Raw genomic sequence first — 22,167 nt, 5'->3', positions numbered from 1 at the left:
TAATTTATTATTATTATTCTTATATTTAAACATGGTTAATACTATTATTTTTAATGTTCAAGTTAACTAAATTTGAGTAAATTAAACTTTTGGCTAAGTGTAAAGTTAGTTTATCCTTACGGTTTGAGCTCAACAATTGAAAGACAGAGTGATAGTGTAGAGCTTGAATTTGAAATTTAAGCTTGAGGTTACAAATTTGAGATGATTTTTATGTGATTTGAAAAAGATTGGGGTAGAGTTCAGTATTATTTTAATCTGATTGGAATTCATTTTAATTTTGATTCAGATTGGATGGAGTTTGATTTCAATTTGTTTTTGATTTAATTCTAATTCAGATAAAAACTGAGTTAGGATATATCCAATACTAAATGGTTGAAAAGGTTACATAATTTTTAGATGAAAGTGAAGCCTTAACCTAAATGACCCTAAACAAAAGGCTATATGTAAACTAACCTAGAGAATAGCACACCCAGTCAAGTTGTTCATCACTTTCCATCATCCTGAGTAGATTAACATCCTTAGACTATTATCTAGTAAAATAACAAGATGGTTTTGGGATATCTTCAATAGAAAGGACTTAAGGCATGTTGTCATATTATTAGATGGTTTTGGGATATCTTCATAAGTATCCATGGGTTACTTCATTCTAGGTTACTTCTATAGTACAAGGGGGTAGCTCATTTGTTTTACATATGCTAGTCCTTAATTTTATATATTTGGTACCTAGTAAAATAACCTTGGCTTCTAGAGTGGATTGTTCTAGGTTGTGTGTGGACCTAGGTTTTCATTTATGTTAGCTAACATAAGGTTCATAGCTTGGAGCTATCCTAGAACATGGTTATATAGAGTTGGCCTATTTTAAATATTTTAGGGTTATTTAAAAAGTGATTTATTTGATTATAAATTTTATCACTTATGGTGACAAATCAAAGTTCTTTTAAAGTTTGTCAGTTTCATTTTTTTTTCTAGGGTGTCGGTTGATGTAAGAAAATCATTGTTCTTCTAAAGTTTGGTGTCCAGTTTTCTCACATAAGTGTTCTTGTTCTTCATTCTAAGGTTTTTAGTATGTGTAGTATAAGACTTCATATTCTGAAGGATTAAACCTAAACCTTAATTCCATATTTTTAATATTCACAGATCAGTCATATTCTCATTGAAAATAATTTTTTTCATACAAAAAAGATTTTTTAAAAAATTAACTTGTAATGCAACTATGAGCGATATGAATTTTCTCTTACATGAAACTCATACACTCATAAGCCAAGGTTACAAAATCATATATTTTTTTGGGACAAACAATATTTATTCGATAAATATTTATGCTAGGGAGTGGATAAGACTTGTCTGGGCTAAGTAGTTGAGAGATTATAAATCACTTTATTTCCTAAGCTCAAATGGGGGTTTTAAAAAAATATTCTTTGAAAATGAATTCTTTTTTAGTTGTTTTTAGTTAAAGTTTTAATATGGTTTTAATTAAAGTTTTAAAAATAGAGTTTGGATTAAATTAAGTTAATCTTTTAACTTTTTTGAAATGAACTTTCGACTTTGAATAGATTCTTTATAAGTTTACAAGGTTCTAGCTTAATAATAAGAATTTTTAAAATTGCCTTTTTAATAAAGAAAAACTTTAAACTTTGAGCAGGTTAAGATTTTAACTTTTAAAAAGTCTCTTAAATTTTGTTTTGTGTTTTGAAATGAACTTTGAATGTAAATAACTATTTAAAATTGTTTTTTTTTAAAAGGTATTTTGAAAAATTGTTTAAATTTAAAAAGTTTAAATTTTGAAATTGTTCTCTCTATCTTGAATAGATCTTTATCTTTTGAATTTTGAGGAGCTTGAGGTTTTTATAAATTTTAAAATTAAGAAATTTTGAGCTCTTCTAGTTAAAGTAAAGAAAACTTTAATTTGGATTTTATTATATTATAAAAATTTTTAAAGTTAGTACACAACTAATTATTGTAAAAATACTTTAAATTAAATTGTTAATATACTTTTAAAAATATGTATCGTCAGAGCACATTTCAATTTTTAAACATAAAAATATTTTTTTATTTATTTTTTTTAAAATTACCAAACTCTCTTTTGCTTAGAAACATATTTTCCCTTGGGAAGTTCAATCATTCCTCTTATAATCATCTCAACCACATGATTTAAGGCTTAATAAGTTATTTTTAATTAAACTCATTCAATCTTATTATGTATTTATAGTCATTAAATTGATTTTTTTAGCATGTTAATTTGCATAAAAAAGTAAACTCATCCAAATCATGCAACATACACCAATTGGTCAACATGCAAAGGCATACATCCATGCAATCACACTCATCACATTTTCACATATTCTCATTTCTCTTCTTCTTGTATTTGCAAATACACATTGCATTACACATGGACACCATATTGCATAAAAATAATAAACACAAGTTAACTTACATAAAACATGGAAAACATCACATTAAATTAAGCATAGGTAAACATGAATCCTAAGTTGAATTAACATAGATGAACATAATGATACGCTTTTCTTATTATTTTTTTCTTTTGTATATGTAAAACATATGTGCATTTGCATGAAGCAAACATAGAGCTTTCATATATTAACTTACACATTCTTACATTTAAACTAATTTGCATACACACTTGAACACACATTCACTCATTTACACATAAGCATACATTTACTTACATACATGCACAAATGATTAATCACATTAGTATACATATTTCCTCACCCTTTAATTTTTTTTTTATTTCCTTTATTATTAAAATTTCAAGTAGGCTAGTTTCAATGGTTTTGAGCTAGTTTGGGTGATGTTTAACCAAGTTTGGGTTTCGGGTAGGGGTATATTCGAGTGGATCTTGACTTGGTTTAAGTGGTTAATGGTTGTTTGAGTGATTGGTTGTCAACTAGATGGTGTCTGCGTAAACTAGATTGAGTGAAAGATTAATGGGTTAGGTAGGTGTCAAAGGGGTTAATTAGGTAGGTAATGGGTTAATTTAGCAAGTTATCGATTATTTGGATAAGTAATGTATGAATTTAATTTTTAAATCAAGGTTAAGCCAATTTAAATCGGTTAAGGGGCTCATTTAAATGGTTAGAAAGAAGATTAATGAGGTTTTATGGTAATTAGGCTTCGTTAGAGTGATGTTTAAGGGTTAGGCTTGTGATTAGTAAAGATTTAGAGGGATTAAGGCTATGTTAGTGTGAGATTAGTGGATTTGAAAGTGAAATTGTGAGTGTTTAGTGGAGTTAGAGTTTGGTTAGGGTGTCATTAAGATATTAGGAAGTGAATTTGTAAAGGGAACAATGACTGGTGCTCGGTTTTGCTGAATAAATGGAACTAGACATTCAATTTTAGTGAATTTGGGAGAGTAAGCAAGCTATTAACACAATTGAACACAATACATAAGAACGCCATATGAATTTTTATGAAAGCTCAAAATTCATAACCTATGACATAAGGAATGTCAAAATCCCCAACTTTTACACATGAAACATACATTACATTTTTTTTTTTTTGGCTAAGAAAGCAAGGAAACATGCTTAATTATGTGAATTATCATCAAATTAACATCTTACAATTCAATTAAACCAAAAGCCTTACAAAACATGGATGGAATTTTCAATTTTTGCTAAATAGACAAGAAAACATGCTCAATTATGTGAATTAACATCATGTCAATACATTATAATAAGATTAAAATAAATGCATCGTGGATTCTTACACTAATCATAACACATTATAAGAAACTTTCAAAAATTAGCATAAAAACATGAATTAATAGGTAATAAGAAGAAATTCAAGGAGAATTTAAACATTTGATGATGAAATTAACAAACAACATCAAGAAGAACAAGCAATCATTAAGAAGAACATGAGATTGAATGTTTGATGGTGAAGAAGAAATTAAAACTGCAAGTTTAAATAGAAGATTTATACCTTCCTTGTTATAATTCCTTTGCTTGATGTGCTTTGCTTGGGGATTTTCCTTACTCCTTGTGTTCCCTGCCTACTCTTTGTTTGGATGCCCATGGTTTGAAGGAGAAAAGATGGGAGAGGCTCCCGATTTGATGAGGAATGAGGGAGAAGTTCTCGATTTTGGAGTATTCATTTATCAGCCAAGTATTTAACAAAGTATTTAAGCTCATTTGATTAACTAAGCAAATGACCCTGAAAAAGTTCTAATCAAGCAAAGCTACATGTAACTTATCAAATAGTTGTTTTATTTTCAACCCTAATCGCACCTCTCCAATGGAAAGCACTTTAACTAATGGTGTGTCTGCAAAGGCAAGTGAGGTCTTTGCAGGAGTCGAGGATAAGCTTCCTCATGAGATTTTAGGGAGGTTTTTCTCAAATAAGTGGCTACGTCTTCCTTACTCTATCTTGTTTAAGAGCTTGGCTAATGGACAATCTTTTAATTCATTAATGTATTCATATACATTTACGTAGGAATTGGTAAGTTCCAACATCATGGCCAGAATTCTTGGTTACTATTAACCAAGTGCATAATTGAATGGTAATTCATAAAGACTTTGGGTCAGCCTAGCTTAAGTCCCAATCGACTATACCTCAAACATTTCTCTTTCAAACTAAATTTCTAAGTGACCCGTCGGCTTTTAGTCCAGTTCAAAAGCTTCTGGATATTTAGGGCAGTAAGTGCTTGAAAACTGAGTTATAAGTATTCACTTAAACTATGTAAATGATATTGTTGTCCCCAAGGGTAACCTAGAAAATCACCCAAGCCAAATCCTTGAAGATTTTGAAGAACAAGTAGTATTTTTATGCATCATTTATATTGAGGAAGAAGATAGAAACTCAAAGTAAGCTTGTTAACAGGGCCAATTCATCATCCTTGGTACATCTTTATATGGGTTTTTGAATATTATAGATGAACATGCTATGGCAATGTCTGTATAAAGAACATTTGTTAGTCATACTCTCCCTTATCCACTTGCCCCTCAGTCAACAATTCTTCTTCCAATTCCAATAGTCTCATCCAAGTATGCTAGAATTTTATATTGGATTATTTTGCAAAGAGTGTTTTTCATTTAATATTATTGAATTTAATTTTTTTTTGTTTAATTTTAAATGAAAATAAAATAAAAATTTAAAAACACCCAAATAATTTAGTAAAGAGCCCAATTTCACACCAATGACAATTTCTTCGCTTTTGTCATGCAAGTCAATTTCACCTACTCATCTCAGTCCCTCACGCACGTCATCTTTCCCCCTCACCTATGCCACTTCACCCTCTCCCTTACCAATGCCACCACCCCCATTTTCAAACTCAAGAGTTTACAAATATAAGAAAATAGAATGAAAGAATATTTAAATTATATTCTAGCAAATAAAAAATATTTCAATGTGTTTAATTTGCATCAAATCAAATAATTACATTTCTAAAATACAGGCATTTTAATTATTACGCATTTTTAAAATACATCTAATTTAAAAACATTAAATGTAACAGCCCCTACACGTAAAAGCAAAAATTCAAACAAACAGTAGATTGCAATTACATTTTAAATAATTCTACAATCACTAACGCGGTGTTTTCAATTGCAATGTGCCAGCCAGAATTCACCTGCAATCATGATAATGGATTCAAACACAATTTAGGACAGCAAGTCATCATCACATCATTAACGTTATCCAAACAATCAACAATTAAACGAGCTGCATAAAAAAAGAATTAAGTGAAAAATGCCTCAAAGTGGTTTGAGATTGAGAATAAATTCCTTATTTTGAACAAACTGACCAAGTTTTCTACAAAATTGTCCAATCTCTCAACTGAACGAATCCCCAAAAAATAAGAGGAAATATAGCTTACTCACAAACTGCGTACGCACCTCCCATCAGCAGAAGTATAAGCAACCATCCATGCTTTCAATTGCAGGAACCGACTGAGCTAGAAAAATCAGTACCAGCTGCAATGCCCGGGGCTGATTATGGCTTCTCTCAGCAAGGCAAGGGCCTGCAACATTAGAATGGCATCTATGGCAACACAGTTCAAATTTTATTTTGATTTTTTCTGCTCTGAGGCTCTTGCTCCTATAAGATTGCAAACTGGTTGATCAGGTGGGTGAAGAAGTTTAAGTGCGGGATGAACTTTGAGATCTTTCACAACAATCTTCTGACCAACATCAAGTTCGCTCAAATCAACATCAATATAAGGTGGAACTATGTCAGCAGGGCAAAGGTAGTTGACAGTCCTCTTAATGGTATTTAAATAAGCCCCTGCAATGTAAGCACAAGTTAAAAGAAGCTATATTCAAGAACGGAAGTTATGAACCATCAAAAATAAATGTAGAAGTAACAGAACAATGGAGATTGGTGAATAGAAGATGATGAAGCCCATGGTCAACGAGATCAAAGGTTGTGTAGTGGATTCATCGCAGGTGTTGATATAATTGAAGCACTAAAAAGAAACAATTGATACTAAAGAGTTCAGAATATCTCGCCATTGACAGTTGGAACAACATTGAGAATGAAAAATAATAACAGCACAGGTGAATTTCGTTAGAAAACTATGGGGATTCAGATTCTGTCATTCAAGCTTTATCAAATGAAAACCATCTCTAAGAAAATAAGGAAAAAATTTTAATGCAAAAAATTTCAATTTTCTTGTCCTGGAAAAGAGGATGCGTGACTTGCTCCTACAATGGCACCCAACATTTTTTGGACGAGATTGTTGCTGTTACATGCATGAATAAGATGAACTCATACAACCACAGAATAATCAGAGACTACAATTTAGTTTAGACAATGGAGGACAAAAGGTTTCTATCAAATTCAAGAAAGCAAAAGCTAAAAAAAACGCATATGGCAGGCATGCAAGTAGTTTCTCAAATTATTCAATAAAACATGAAAATAGAAAGGAATTAGGCCAAAAATACTGGAACGTAAACGGTTAAAAAAAGATAATTCCATGTAAAAAGATTTGTCATAGTTAACTGACAATATATTACTTCTATACATTAGAATATATTAGTTTTCAATTAATCAGCAAACACTATTAAAAATGATATACCTTTCCTCAATCCTGGGCACGAATCTTCTCCTCTGAAGAGTAGAGGAACATCAACTTTCAATAATGCGTTAGAAGGAGCCCTCATAAACGTGACATTAAGAACAGCATCAGTGCCCGAATGTAGATGAAGCTAACAAAGTAAAGCAAGCATTCATCAGGACAAATGAATTATTATGAGAACACAAGCTCAAATCCCTATGGCCACCATAAAATATATACAAAAATAATTTCAGAAAAAAGAAAATATGAATCCAACTCAGTTCCAATATTTAATTTAAAATGTAGAACAGTATACCATTTCCATTCTAAATATGCTGCACCACTATAAAAAAAGATGTTTGATCCTTGAACCTCCTATCTACACAAAGTTCTTTACCTGTAATTGTATAAAAATTTGGAAAACAGGCTCCATAGATGAACTTTTAGTTCTCATAAACATCAGAGATAAAACAGTAAATAGAAATTAGACAGGCAAATAAGCCCCAGGTAAACTCGCCCAGTCATACACAAACATGAACTCACCAGATTGCATCAAGGCAGACTCTCCGCTGAGCTCAAGGTAGGCTCGCCAGCCGAATTCAAAAGTGAACTAGACAGCTAAGCTCTGGGAGGACATGCCAATAGAGTTCAAAGTGAACTCACCAGCTGGACTCAAGATGACTCGTGAAGATCATGCCAGACTCATGACGATCGCACTGACTGACCAAGCTTAGGCATTGGTTCTCAAGCCCAAATGCCATCTGTTGACTTCTTAAAGGGGATCGGTGACTTCCTCCTAGCCAATCAACTAGAGATCCAAGCTCCTACTTAAGCTACACGCGTCTTGTATTTTAGAATGACTAATCAATGGATCTTCCGTTGTACTTTTCATACTCATGTACCTCATTAGCTTGCTTTTTTATAGTGTATTTCATGCTCATTTACCTCATTATATAGCTTTTTTATTGTACTCAAATCTTGAATCAAAACTATAAATAAAGTGGAACGAAAAGCCCCTAATAATGTTATCTTATGTAATCTAGCCCAAGATTATTGTACTCGAGCTTTCTATTGTGCAATATTTGAGGTCACCCTACTATTCTCTTTTATCACTTTTTCCCTGTGCTAAGTAAAATTCTGGTATAATTCATGAATATACAATTTAGGTTCAACATACGCATAAGTGTAGTGCACGTTAATCTATAGTGAAATTTTCAAATCAGTAAAGACATGCAGAGAATCATGAGAAAATAGTCAGAAAAGCAGCAAAAGAGATCTTTGACAACTTGGAGAATTAAGAGTTAGTTGGAACTAGGTAATTAGTTGAGATGACAGATAGAATCAAGAAGATGGTCCAAAGAATTTTAGAGTAGATACTAAGAAAAAATTCTTGGGTGCAGCTACCAGCAATGTTTAAAGAGGTAAAATCAAGAAACCAACAATGTTTAAAATGGCAAAATCAAGAAACCAGCAATGATTAAAAATTCAAACTTGGGAATTGAGGTCTTTTCCTTAACGAAGTGAGGTGCAAGGCATAAAACAAAAAAATAAAAAACTCATAAAATTAAACATCATTCATAAATATTACAAATCATAAATCTTAATCTTAAATATTAATAATATAAAACAAAGGTTTGAAATAAAATTTAACCGTTAAACTTTAAAGTCTCACAAGGACCGGGATCTATAATAGCATCATCGTCATTTTCATCTTCATAATAATCATCGTATTTAACAGCTCTATTATAATTAAATACTTTGTTATCATCTACAAAAATCTTTTTCAATTTTCACATCTTTTATTGTACTCCCTACATCAATTAATATTTATTAAATATAATTTTAAATAAAATAATAAATTAGTAACACAACTAAGTAATCTGCTATACTTAAATTATCTTTTAATTTTTTTAAAGCTCCAAACCCACCTTTGATTTAGAAAAAGCTTTCCATAAAGTTCCAATAGATGTTCTTTAAAGAGTTCTTGAGAAGAAAGATGTTGATATGACTTATATTCAAGCCATTAAAGATATATATACAAGAGTTGTTACTTGTGTTCGAACAAAATGAGGAATGACCAAATATTTTCCTTTTACTGTTAGTTTAAATCAGGGATCGGTTTTAAGCCCATCTTTTTGCTTTAGTTATGGATGGTCTTACCGAACACTTACAGGAGGATGTACCGTGGTGTATGTTTTCTGTTGATGATATCTTTCTCGTGGATAAGACGAGAGAAAAAGCCCAGAAAAAACTTGATGGAAAAACTTGCATTATGGAGATCTACCTTGGAGTCTAAAGGCTTTCTTTTGAGTTGAACTAAAACTAAATACAGGGAATATAATTTTAGTAGTAGTAGCTCTAGTGACAGAGATATAACTATGGGTGATCAAATTATTAAAAAGTGTGAACGCTTTAGATATCTCGGGTTTATTGTTCAAAGTGATGGTGATATTGATGGGGATATTATTAGTAGAATTCAAGTTGGTTGGTTGAAGTGGAGGAATGCTTCGGGCCTATTGTGTGATAGAAAAGTACTGCTTAAACTGAAAGGAAAATTTTATAAGATGTTGGTGAAACTTGTAATGCACTGTTGCGCTGAATGTTGGCCTTTAAAAGAGAAGCATAAAACCAAGTTAAGTGTTGCCGAGATGAGAATGATTAGGTGGATGAGTGGATTTACACTTAGAGACAAAATGCAGAATGAATTTATTCGAGGTAGGGTTGGTGTAGCTCAAGTGACGGACAAAATTAGAGAGAATCGTTTTATATGGTTTGGTCCCATTAAACGTTGACCATCTGATGATCCGATTAGAAGAGTAGATGTTTTAGATTCGACTTATGTTAAGAAAGGTAGGGGTAGACCAAGGAAAACTTGGGCATATTGTATAAAAAAATGATCTTAATTTATTAGAATTAAATGAAAATATGATGCTAAAGAGAATGCAATGGAGAAAAAGGATTCACGTAGCCGACCCCACTTAGTGGAATAAAGGTTTTGTTGTTGTTGTTGTTGTTGTCGTCCAAACCCACTTTGCATCTTTCTTTTAACTAGTTGTGAAGTCGAAGGTACTCCAAATTCAATATTCCTTTGGCTCCTTTCCATGTTAACATTGTTATCTTCATTATCATTATCAATAAAGGTTATTAATTCATCCTCATACTCAAATACTTAATTACTCTTAGACATTATCCATTTATCATTAGTCAAAGGATCTATTCTATTACTATCATTTTTTTATTTTTGTAACTTCAAGTCTCGATCTTTCAATTTTTTATCGAACATAATATAAATTAACTTGTTCATTCAACTTGCAACCAATCGATTTCTTCTCCGTGTAGGTTATTGGTTGAATATGTTCCAATTATACTCACATGTGAAAGCTATACAGTTAATACTATAAACTTTCATAGTAAATGCTTTGAGTTCAGCTGAGCACATCATCTCCGATTTATGCCTACCAAAGTTCTAGCATAAGATAAATGAAATTAGTAATATATAAAGATAACAAGTACATATATAAATCTAGATGGTTATGACCATTCAATGTATAATATTATATAATACATCTTCTCCGTGTAGGAGTTTCTATTATATAATATTAAATTGAGAATATTTTTAGGAAAACTGAAATCTAGATGGTTATGATCATTCAATGTAATTAAAGCTTATCATTATGAAACTGTACTTATTAAAGATCTTAAAATTAAAAAGATATTTAAAGTTAAAGGGCATCGATTGAAACATTATTATGAGGGGCACATGTCACAATTTAAAGAAATTTTAATGTTGAGTCATACAGATTAAACATTGATTCGTCGGGCTGACGACATTAAACCAAACACTTTTTGGGAGGCAACCCATATATATCTATATATATATATATATTTTAGTATTTTGTTTAATAATTGTTCTTTGTATTAGAAAATAATAAAACTTTAGAATCCTACACAGTATATCATAAATCAAGATAAATTTTGGTATTTGATGAAAATATGGAAATGAATTGAACCAAAAAACGAAACAGACGCAACTTTGGTTTTGGCACCGACGGCACCCTTTTACAGAAGTCATGGCGCCGACGGCGCCATCAAGGATGCCGACATCGCCCAGTGCAATTTCGGCAGTTCACGACAAATTTGGCGGACTTTTACGGGATTTCACTTCAAAATAACTATCTAGAAGTCTTTTTAAAGGCATGAAAAGAAACTTCCAGATTTCGAAATTCATGGCTTCCAATTCCAGAAATACTTCAAGGTATGGAGTTTTCAATAGAATAAAGTTCATCAGTTTTTACGCGCAGAGATTATACGACAAAGTCATCATGAAGAAGAGACTTATCAAGGAGAGAGGCTTTGTCAATCATGGATTGAGTAATCCAAGTTCTCAGATTGAGAAAATCATAGCACAGAGACGTTGAGAAGTTTTATGCTACACTACCATAGCAGTAGTTGTTCCAATGGTAAATGAATTTTACGCTAACCTACATGGAATTAACCAAGGAGTTGTCTTCGTTCGAGGTAAGGGTGTACTATTTACTCCGTCTCGAATTAACGATATGTTTATGATAGAAAGCATGTCGATCTGTCATTATACGAACTTTATACCAATGAAGGATATGATGCATGATTTATACCAATTTTTGAATGATGAAAATGATAATTGAGAAATTAGAGAAGATGGGTACATTAGTTTCTCTGCTTTAATGTTTAATCTGATATTTAAACAATGGCATTTCTTCATCTCTGCAAAACTACTCCCACAATGAAAATTAGTAGAGTTACAAATGAAAGTGCAATTTTATACTATTGCATTCAAATGGGAAAGCCCATTAATGTGGGATCAATTATTATCAAATCTATTATAGGTATTATTATAAATGGATCTATATATGGACTGGGACATCCTTCTACAATCTTCTTACTTTGCAGTCAAGCTCAAGTGCTATATGAAATTTGGGAGAAAGTATTATTACCCTGGGAGCCCATAGATCCTATTGATGAAAATTATATTCGGAATGGAAATGAAGTGTTGGATATTATCTTGGATCATTCATCACATGCTTCGACACCCTTAATGCCCTAAACAGTTAGAAGTTCAATAGTTTTGGAGAAGAAAATGAAGAAAATAAAAAGAGAACTTTAGAGTATCATGAATGCAATAGAAAATCTTAATTACCTTTTTTATCACTTAAATTGGAGGATGAAGGAAAACTTTGATCATACGGGAATATATGAAACAGGTTTGGTGCAGATGTTCAAGAAGAATGAATGGATTGATGAAAATTCGACTGATCAATTTCCGTACCGACTTTTCTACAATTTGTACGTCTATTATCAGTCTATTGGAGATACCAGGGGAGGAGAAAGTACTGAAGATGAAGAAGAGTAAATAAAAAAGTTGGACACTCTACTGTTAAAAATTAATTATGTTTTTAATGTAATTGTGTTGGATTTGCTTTAAAATTTTGTGTGATTGTGTTGAATTTGTTTTGATAAAATTTTGTGTGATTGTGTTGAATTTGTTTTGCTTTAAACTCATAAAACTTTAATTGTATGTTTAGTTTAGTTTTCAGTGTTATAGTGTTGTGGTTTGATTTTGACGCTGAATTAGAGTGTGATTTGTTTTGTGTATGTGTGAGTGTGATCGAAAATCTATGTTTGTAAAAGTTTGGAATTTCATATATAAAAGTTAGTTTTTGTATTGTTTGTTAAAGATTTGTGTGTGGACTATTTAAAGATGAATATTATTGTTTAAAAAAACTAAATTGACGTTGGAGTGAATTGGATACAACTGAAATTGCAAAAAGGCAAAAAATTTGAAATTTTTTGCTCTGGCGTCGACGGTGCCCGAGACCCGAAAGTTCCCTAATCCCTTAAAATTCCACGATTTACACAGTAAAAACGTCATTTTTACCCCTTTGGTCACCTTCAACCTTCGATTTACACCCTTAGGGCTTGCTAGTGTTTGGATTTGAGGCGATTAGAACACAAAAGAAGTTTGGATTTCATCTTCTTTGGGTAAGAACTACACTTTGAACTCAAAATTTTTAATTTTCACCAAGGATTTCTTCTACATTGCCTAGATCCGAAATTTTAAAATTTTTTGGAAGAGAAATTTTAAAATTTTCCGAAATTTTAAAATTTTTTGGAAGATTTTGAGAAAATCCTTTGGTGAAGAACTCTTAGTGAATTTAAGTTTAGAACATTCCTCTTTGTGATGTCCAGAATTTCTGGAATTTATGTGGATTTTATCATTTTTCTAGAAAATTGCTATGGCCCCAAGGATGAGTAAAGGAAAGAGGAAACTGATCAAAAATTTGTCAATTACAAAGCTAACATTTATTTCAATAGTCTGCTTACAACAAAGAAAGTAATTCAGGATCGAGCGTTCAAAAATCCGGGTGGTAAAGTCGAGAGATTGATTGTTGCTGGACAGTGGGAGAATTTCTGTTACTTTACTGCCGAGGCTATTATTGGTGTAGTCATGGGGTTCTATGACAACTTTAGAGAGAGTTCTGATGACCACGTCTATATTCGTGGTAAAATGGTTGAATTCACCCCTAGGATAATTAATGAATTTTATCAGTTGTAGGATGTATATAGATGTGAGTAAAAAGCATTCTTTACTACAAATGAGGCCCTGTAGGAAGTTATGTCATTTCTTACTGATGGGAAAGGAGCTTGGAAGGTGAAGAATAATGTTAAGGTTAAATTCTTTGCTTCTATGTTAAATGTAGTCTCCAAGGTCTGGCATTACTTTATATCTGCAAGAATGATACCTATGTACCCCCATAGCGATACTTTATATCGGCAAGAATGATACCTACGTACCCCCATAGCGAAGTTACTAGGGATAGAACCATCCTGAACTTCTGTATTCAACAGATAAGCAGGATAGATGTAGGCTCCATTATTTATAGAAACACTCGTTCTATTGCTTTGGGTGAGACGACTGGTGGATTAACACACCCTGTCCTGATCTTCACATTATGTGAGCAGGCAAGAGTTGATTTTAGAAGTGATGAGGAAAGAATTGAGTCTCTTAAACCGATTGGACCTGCAAATATTAAAACTTATGAATCTCATGTTGGATGGAGATCGGGAAATAGGAGTAGGGATATTTCTTCTACTTCTAGCACTAATACTCTCCAAGAACTTATGGAACAAATGATGATCCAGCAAGAAGATATTTTAAGAATGGAGAGCAAGATTGAAAATTTGGAGGCCAGAAATGCACATAATGATGATTTAACAAGATAAAAGTTTAAGTATGATGCTGCATATAATGATGTTATGGTTAGATACATGAGAGGTGACCACTCAGTACAGTTTTCTAGCTTTGATGTAGAAGAAGAAGATGATGATGATGAGTGTGATGTCTTTTTAGTCATACTCTTTTATTTAGTTTATTGTTTGTTGCATTTAGTTATTGTTAGTTATTGTTATTGTTTTGTTATTGTTTAATTGTTAAGTGTGAAACTTTGATGTGTATTTAAATGAGGTGTTGTGAACTATAAACTATAGAAATGTTGTAAAGTTGAAAATGATTTTAATACTGTTATTTGTTTTTAGTACTTTGTTGTATTTTAATTTGTAGTTAACTAGTTCTCAGCAAAGTTCTCAGGTTCTCAGCAAACAATTTTATATATTATATGCTATTTAATGTTTCAAGTTTTGTATTATTCATATTAGCACCTGTAATATTTCAGAGTTAAGTTTCAAAATCAAAATCTTCACCATGTAAGTATTTTCTTTATTTATTAACTGTTTTCTTTCACCCTGAAATTTTAGTTTTTCATGTTTAATCTTTTAAAAATCTAAGTTTGGGGGAAGAAAAATTCATTTTTAAGAAAAGAAACTTAATTTTATTTGTCCTCAATGAACTATATTTTAAAATCTTTAATTTAACATGACCTATGGTGGTAGAGTCTAACTTTGGATAACTATATTTATGTTTCTAAATATATAGTAAACTTAAGTAAAATAAACTTAAGTAAAAATTTTTAATGATAAAGATTAATTTTAGAGATTAAGACATTTGGTATAAGGAATAAGACCATGTTTTTCCATTGTAATTTGAGGAATTTGTATTTTTGAAGTATTAAGAATCTTAGAATTTCAAGTAAGAAGAAAAGAATAAAACTTTATGATAAATTTTCAAAGCTAATATCAATTTATAAAGTGAAGGAATGTGAAAAGTTTTTAACTTTAAGAAGAGGATATTGAAGTTCAAAACCATTAAAAGTTATCCAGATATAGTAATTCTCACATATATAAAAAAATTTAAAAAAAAGAAAAAAAAATGATTGAAAATGATCTTGAAAGAAAAGAAAAAAGATATGAGGAGAAGTTTGAGGAGATGCCTAATCAAAAATTGGTTTCACTTAAATCAACTTAAGAAAGAAGGTTTGGCTACATTCTCTAAACTTGTATTTAGGTATTAGCATATTTACTAATAAGTTTTAATGAAGTTCTTTTTCATATGGATATTCTAAGTGATTTTAATATGACAATTTGTAATTTTCCTTTAAGAGAATAGAGAATCAGAAATCTTAGACTTAACTGCTAGATATTCTTATATCTTTAGTATTAACTGAGTTATTTTAAATTTTTATTAAGTTATGCTATTATATTTAGTATGCTGAAATATGAAGATCTAGAAATTAAAATTCTTTGTCATAAGACATTTTTATGTAGTAAAGGAGTTACTTGAGCACAAGTAACATTTAAGTTTGAAAGATTTTGATGCACCAAAAATATATGTATTTTTAGACCTATATTTTATACTCATTTTTTGTGATATTACGCTTTAAAGGAAAGTATTATTTATGTTTTGTTGCAGATTGATGATTTTTAGGACTTGAAACAAAGAGGAAGCAAAAATGATGGAATTTGGAGTCAAAATGGCGTTTTGGAAAAAAACTTAGCGTCGGTGACGCCAACGGCGCCAGCATGAAACAGGAGTCCAGAACAGTGCGGGCGTCGACGGCGCCATTTGACAGAGTACATAATTAAATTCGGGCCACGGGCGCTAACTGCGCCAAGGCCGCTGTTGGGCAAAATTCTAGAAGATTCGATGAATTTGGACGCTTTTTGAAAAGTTATTGGAGGCATCTCTTAGAGAACCGACATTATGATTTATTTAGAGCGAAAATCGCTCAGAAAAAGTGGTAGTTAAAGGGGACTAGAGTGTAATTGAGTTTACTTGAGTATTCTATTGTTTAGTGTGGTGAGTCTAAGTGTGATTTTCTCCTAAAAGTTGTTAAGAGAGGGAGATAAGTGAGAGATTTCTTCTTCCATAGAGAAAATTAAGAGTCTTGTAAAGAGAGAAAGAGTCCAAGAGAGATTACAAGGGATTTGCTTTGAAAAAGAGTTACAGATAAGTGGTGTTTGTTTATTATTGTCGTGTAAATTTTCTTTTATTTATGAAAATCATATTTTATTGTATCTTTCTCATATGGTCTAAGTAGTTTTCTTTGTCTTTCACCTACTCTGAGATATGGTGAAATGAAGAGATAATTTAGATGTGCCAATTTTAAAATATAAAATAAATTGCGATGTTTTTTTCACTCAGTTTTTAATTTACATTTCGATATAGTCAATTGAAATGTTAAAATCTGTTGCGAAACATATGATCCGGAAAATGGAGAAAATGGAGTATGAGTTCTGAGTATGAGTTCTACAATAAAGTGAGAATCACATTCAATTCTATGAAAAAGTGTTTCCTTCATGGAATTGGCTGCAAATAAATAGAGAAATATATATTATTGGGCGAAGAATTGAAGATTTTAGGGTGACTGACTAAAATCTCCAATTTTGTCTTAGTGTATAAGAACTAAAGCCAGAGTTAGCCTTCAAGGGAAGGGAAGTGGAAGCTCTGGAATGAGAGTCAATATTCTCCCAGCCTAACCACGAATTTAGAGATTAAACCTAAGATTAGTAACGATTCTCTAAAACACTTGATTAAGGGTAGAGAATTAAAATTGTTCATATTTTGCACAATACAAATTCAAACTATTTATCTCTCATTTAACCAAAAACTCATTGTAGTGTGGAAAAGAAGCTTTCTCATATTAGATAACTTTATCACAAAAAAGTAGTTTGAAAACATAGTTTGGTAGTTATAGTTTTGTCTTGCTATAACTTTAATTTACAGTCCTGCTAGTAGTTGATAATTTAGTTTTGATAGCACCTCAAACATTTGAAATTAGTATACTAGACTTTCTTTATTATTGTGAAATTCCTAATCTAAATTATCATCTCGAATTTAAACTTTCCCCGTGGGATCGATATTTGTGGCTTAAACAGAAAGTCTTGTATTACTTAATAACGATACGTATACTTGCGTAGAATCACAACATAAATTACTTCAATCTTCAATTTCTTATTAATAAATATAATAAATAACGAACCAAGTTTTTGGCATCGCTGTAAAGCGGAGTCATCTTCATAAATTTTACACAACTATAATTTTCGGGATCATCGATACATAGCCAAATGTAAATAGATTAACGGAGATAAATTAAGGAAGTTCAATGGTCACAACGCAAAATAACAATTTTCACAGCTCTTCAAGTTATAGTAACTTTCAATTTAATAATAAACTCGGCATTTAGAATTGATATCATTTCATTTCCACCCTTTCCATACTTAATATTAACGGTTAAGACCGGAAATCAGATTTTTGGCAAATAAAAAATAGTAATTTGGATACTATCATTAAAATTGAAAAGGTTGCCCAATTTGTAGGTACTAATAAAACAATTGAGAACCAACATTATGTTAGTCAAACGTTGAGAGGTTGTTCAAATTTACTAATTCTATATCAACATATAAAAGTCGTATATTTGGCACCCAAAAAAAACACAAAACAAATTAATATGCATGAAAAAATGTGAATCGAATCCCGATCAACATTTCTCAATATGAAGAAAATGGATAAAATGTAACAGCAGTTAGCTATATTTGTCAAAATAAGTTAATTCTACTTCATTCAAACAAAAAAAAAACAAAAAAAAATTAGATTGAATAAAACATAGAAAAAGTAGAAAAAAAATTCTCCATTTTTAGGTTTAAGCAAAAGTGGCATACCAAGCAAATACTTTATACCATAGGATAATGTTAACTAAAATTGGCATACTATAAAGAAAAGTAATCCAAATAAATTGATGAAGCGCAAATGCTAACTCGGCTATAAAAGAAATAATGACAGTCATATTCCTAATAAACGCATCTAACTAGAATAATAATGCACAAAACATGAAGAAGAGGAGTTGTTCTATGTTCGTCGTAAAGTTATAGATTGTAAACTATATAATAGATGATGAAGATCATCTAAAAGTCCAACAGTCACTGAATTCATATTAAGAAATGTTAAACCCTGCAAACTATGAGCAATAGGAAATCAAACAACAGCATACCCTCTAATAGTTCCAAAACCAATGAACAGTTTGTCCAAATCACTTTGCTTGAATTTAGCAAACTTTTCAAATATCAAGAACATAATCAACAAAGAGAATCAATCATACTTTTACTCGAGCCATTAGGAAGAGCCAAATTCATGGAAAGAAAAATCCACCTCAAAAATTTTTTATTAATCTCAAAGGAGACGGTAAGAAACTGGAAGAACAAACAAAATTGAAATAACTACAGTAGTACAAGCCGGTGATTAAAAAGGATGCCCTAAACTATAACTAGGGATAGCATTAATATTACATATGATAAGTGAATAATGGAAGATACCTCCTATGTTGGTAGTAGAAGTCTTCAAATGCTTAACTATCATGAGGCGTTTGGGTGATAGTAGAGGAGACAAAGCAAATGGTAAGACATGTGTCAGATGTAGATGGGTTGCAGATGTCAAACATTAGTATTCAAGTTGATTGCTCTCCTAATATGTAGGGAGTTTAAGTGACTAAAAATATAGGCTTCAAATATTGATCATTGATTGATATTAGAAAATAATTGGCCAAAAATGTCAGAGGTCTAGCGATGATTGATAGTCAACTCAACAATTTTCTTAATAAGAGAAGACTAAGAAACCAGTAAAATATGAATGAGATGATTGTGGCTGATAAGTCAAAAACATTAGACATTGATATGAGTAGGGTGCAGGTCAACAAAAAATGTCAAAGGTTGGACAACAAAATTTGTCAATAAATGGCATCAAGCGATGGCGAAAGCAGGTAGCGACGTTTTTCAACAGAAAAAATCTTGTGATTGCAATAACAGGTATGAATGGACAGGCAGTGATTAGAAAAGTTTGTAAAATTATTTATGTTTAAAAATTCTCTATAGCAAAAAACACTAGATGTTTCCTTGAATTTTTTAAGTGAAGACTCCACCTAACACTTGCCCGCTTAGGATCCATGAATCATGAAGCTTACATGAGGAATTTAGTGAGCACCTTATCCAAAATTGAATATCGTTTGATGTCAAGCATTCCAAGAATTTTTTTTTTTTAGAAGAGCCCTATCTACCACTTATTCTATTGAAATCCATAAACTATTGAGTGAGAATCTTGTCAAACAATGAACAATATTTGTGGCTTCTAAACTGATAAGCCATCAAAATTGTTTAGATTATGGAACCCTCTTGGAGATAAAATGCGACAATGAGATTCTTCTGGAACGTTTAATAAAATACCTCACATATATATAAGAAGCCTTAAAAATATAGTTTGGTTAAGACCTACTTTAACTTCAATAAATCACCAGATCTCAATGTGAATATCCCCTAGGGACAATTTAGATCAAATCTCAATGCAATTTAAGCAACAAATAGAAAAACCACTTTATCTTTCTTAAGACAATTTGGGTGAAGTGGGCTTGCCTTTATACATCAGTAGATAGTATTGGGAAGGTGTTGTCTAACTTCAAATGTATTCATGGTATTAGCATGTCCTTTTAAAGCAACCTAGAATGTTTTTCCTAGCCATAAATTGTTTCTCATATATAACAAAAAACTATAATATGTTAGAATTATCATGACGGTAGAAGCGGAGTTTACTAAATTAGCTTTATACAAAAATTATGCACAAATATACAGATAAATTGAGAACAACACAAAAGTAACATGAGATCTCCAAAGAATACTCATAAAAGTAAAAAATTATAAAACATTATCTACTGAAAAGAATTCCACCAATATAAATCAATGTTTATAAATGACACCATTCGTCATGACTAAAGGACATAATACAGTATAGTAGATATGATTTGTTAAAAAGATATATTATAATTGTAGTAAAAGAAGTGTTGAGGTGTTTGATTTGTCATAGGAAACAATGAGTGGTTAGCTTGGTTATTTTCTTGATAACAGAGGAGAATGAGCAGACAATAAAATGACAACAAATGTTAAAGATTTCATATTTATATCGAATGTGATAGTGGGTTTCAGGCAACAGGTGACATGGAATGTTGGAAGTCGGACAATGAGCAACAATAAATGTTATGTTTGGCAAAGGTTGATGGTCGGGTTGATCACTCAGAATCAAGCATTGATCCGTAATTGATGAGCATCATTCAATGGAGAACTTTAGAGTTTAGAGATGATTAATGGTTAGCAAGTTCATTATATTGATAAAATGGGAAACTAGACAAACAATAAGAAAATTCCAAGACTTAATGAGAATTAAATGAGAATTGCTGATTTTTTGGGCAATGTATCTTTTTCAGCTTCAAATTGAGCAGCCTTGGGCTTGTCAAAATTTTCTCGCTTAAAAACTTGTTTGGATATCTCAAATGATCATAAGAATTTTTCAGTATGCTTTTGAAGAACATATTAATTCCTACTTGGTTTTGTATACAGCTATTCTTAATATCTTTAGGTTCATCTTATCAAACTGCAATACCTCAATTGCTTATAAATTTAATTAAATGGAATTACAAATAGTATTGGAAATAATGCTTGAAGATTGTTTAAATAGAAATCAAATGATGCTAGAAACAATTCATGAAGTTTATGAACTTATAAGATCCCCTTTATCATTTTATATTTTTTTAAACATATTAGTACTTTAATTTTCTTAAAAACGAATGATCCTCAGCTTTATAAATTTCTATTGATGAGAAGTTCATTTTAATTATAACTACATAAATTGTGGAGAAGTTTGGTCTCTTAAAAGATCTATTTATAATTATGCTTCTATGTGCTTCATTTAAGCTCATTTGGGATTGAATTCGAGCATTCTTCATATCAATGAGTTTATCTCGTCGGACTGCATCATCTCAATCTCCCAAGTTTTTATGGGTTCACAATAGATTTTAACAAACCATTTGTCCAAAATGAAACTTTTTTGTTGCATCCTAAATCCTTGAGCTCAACCTTCTCTTCTAACAAGCATAGTATATTCCATGTTCGACACTGGCACTTAGCATTCCATAGTTTTTCCCTAATAATATCAGTTTTACAGGGTAGCTTCTTGCAAACTAGAGCATTTACAACAAAGATGTTTGAAACAGAAACCAAACTTGGAGATCGTCGAATCTACATACCTTGCGAGGTAAGACTCGGACCTTCTCTATAATTTCACTTTCGACCTCGAATGTCTGGCGGACCTCAAGCTCAAATAGCCTTGACAGAAAGAAGGACTGTCCAAGATGTTCCACGAGCTTCCGGATCTGCTTAGTCTTGACGGAGATGAGCCTCTTGTTCCCACCCTCTTGCCCGTTCTCTTGCTCGAAAATAATGCTCGGTACTCTCCCCACCTTCCTCTCCTTAGCAGATATGTTCTTCCCCGACTTTAGTCGAGGGATCGCAAGGATTGTCTCGGCGTACTTGGGATCAGGCCTAGGAAACCCCTCCAGGTACTTTAGTGGGCCCGATGGATCGCCGATGGAGTAGTCCTCCGAGGGGTGAACGGCAGCGACCGCGGAGGAGCAGGGGCGTGCGTAGCGTAAGAAAGAACTGACAATCGCCGGCGACGAGCGGCGGAGCAACATCTGGCGGCAGCAAAAGTGGGGTGATTGTGTGAGGGTTTGGGCGGAAGAGAGCAGAAGATCAGCCGGGAAAATGACTTCGTTTTGATTGCGGGGAATTTTTTTATATTTTGCCGTTTGATGCTTAGGGCCGTCAAACCTTCCCAAACATTTTTTTTTTCGTGTGTTTGGACCATTATTGTTCGAAATATAAAATAATTTAAAATAATTATATAT

General features: G+C 31.7%; 1 protein-coding gene across 2 annotated transcripts; it reads right to left on the bottom strand.

Moving 5' to 3' along the window:
- Positions 1 to 5,544: 5,544 nt before the first annotated feature.
- LOC110032276 (50S ribosomal protein L25) lies at positions 5,545 to 22,060 on the bottom strand. Of its 2 annotated transcripts, XR_002294843.1 has the most exons (4): positions 21,508 to 22,060; positions 7,034 to 7,163; positions 5,853 to 6,240; positions 5,545 to 5,587 (listed from the first exon to the last, which is right to left on the bottom strand). XR_002294843.1 is itself a non-coding variant. In XM_020735848.1 (3 exons), exons 1-3 carry the CDS (start codon positions 21,952 to 21,954, stop codon positions 6,020 to 6,022), a joined length of 798 nt encoding a protein of 265 aa, XP_020591507.1. In that variant the 5' UTR covers positions 21,955 to 22,060; the 3' UTR covers positions 5,728 to 6,019. The 2 variants fall into 2 exon arrangements, 1 of the variants encoding a protein (XP_020591507.1); XM_020735848.1 differs by lacking the exon at positions 5,545 to 5,587 and having other exon boundaries at positions 5,728 to 6,240.
- Between the last annotated feature and the right edge of the window lie 107 nt (positions 22,061 to 22,167).

The sequence above is a fragment of the Phalaenopsis equestris genome, unplaced genomic scaffold (genome assembly GCF_001263595.1).
Source record: "Phalaenopsis equestris unplaced genomic scaffold, ASM126359v1 Scaffold000904, whole genome shotgun sequence".
In the NCBI taxonomy this organism is placed as follows: domain Eukaryota; kingdom Viridiplantae; phylum Streptophyta; class Magnoliopsida; order Asparagales; family Orchidaceae; genus Phalaenopsis; species Phalaenopsis equestris.
Note: the sequence above shows the minus strand (reverse complement) of the source record. Positions and strands in the feature narration are given on the sequence as shown.

Bases quoted from the DNA above. Each gene is read 5' to 3' on its own strand.
- LOC110032276 (XM_020735848.1), bottom strand. From the start codon at position 21,954: ATGTTGCTCCGCCGCTCGTCGCCGGCGATTGTCAGTTCTTTCTTACGC. The intron at 7,164-21,507 runs GTATGTAGATTC...TTACTTTGTTAG, and splicing joins TCCGAGTCTTACCTCGCAAG to CTTCATCTACATTCGGGCAC. The intron at 6,241-7,033 runs GTATATCATTTT...CTTACATTGCAG, and splicing joins GTGCCCAGGATTGAGGAAAG to GGGCTTATTTAAATACCATT.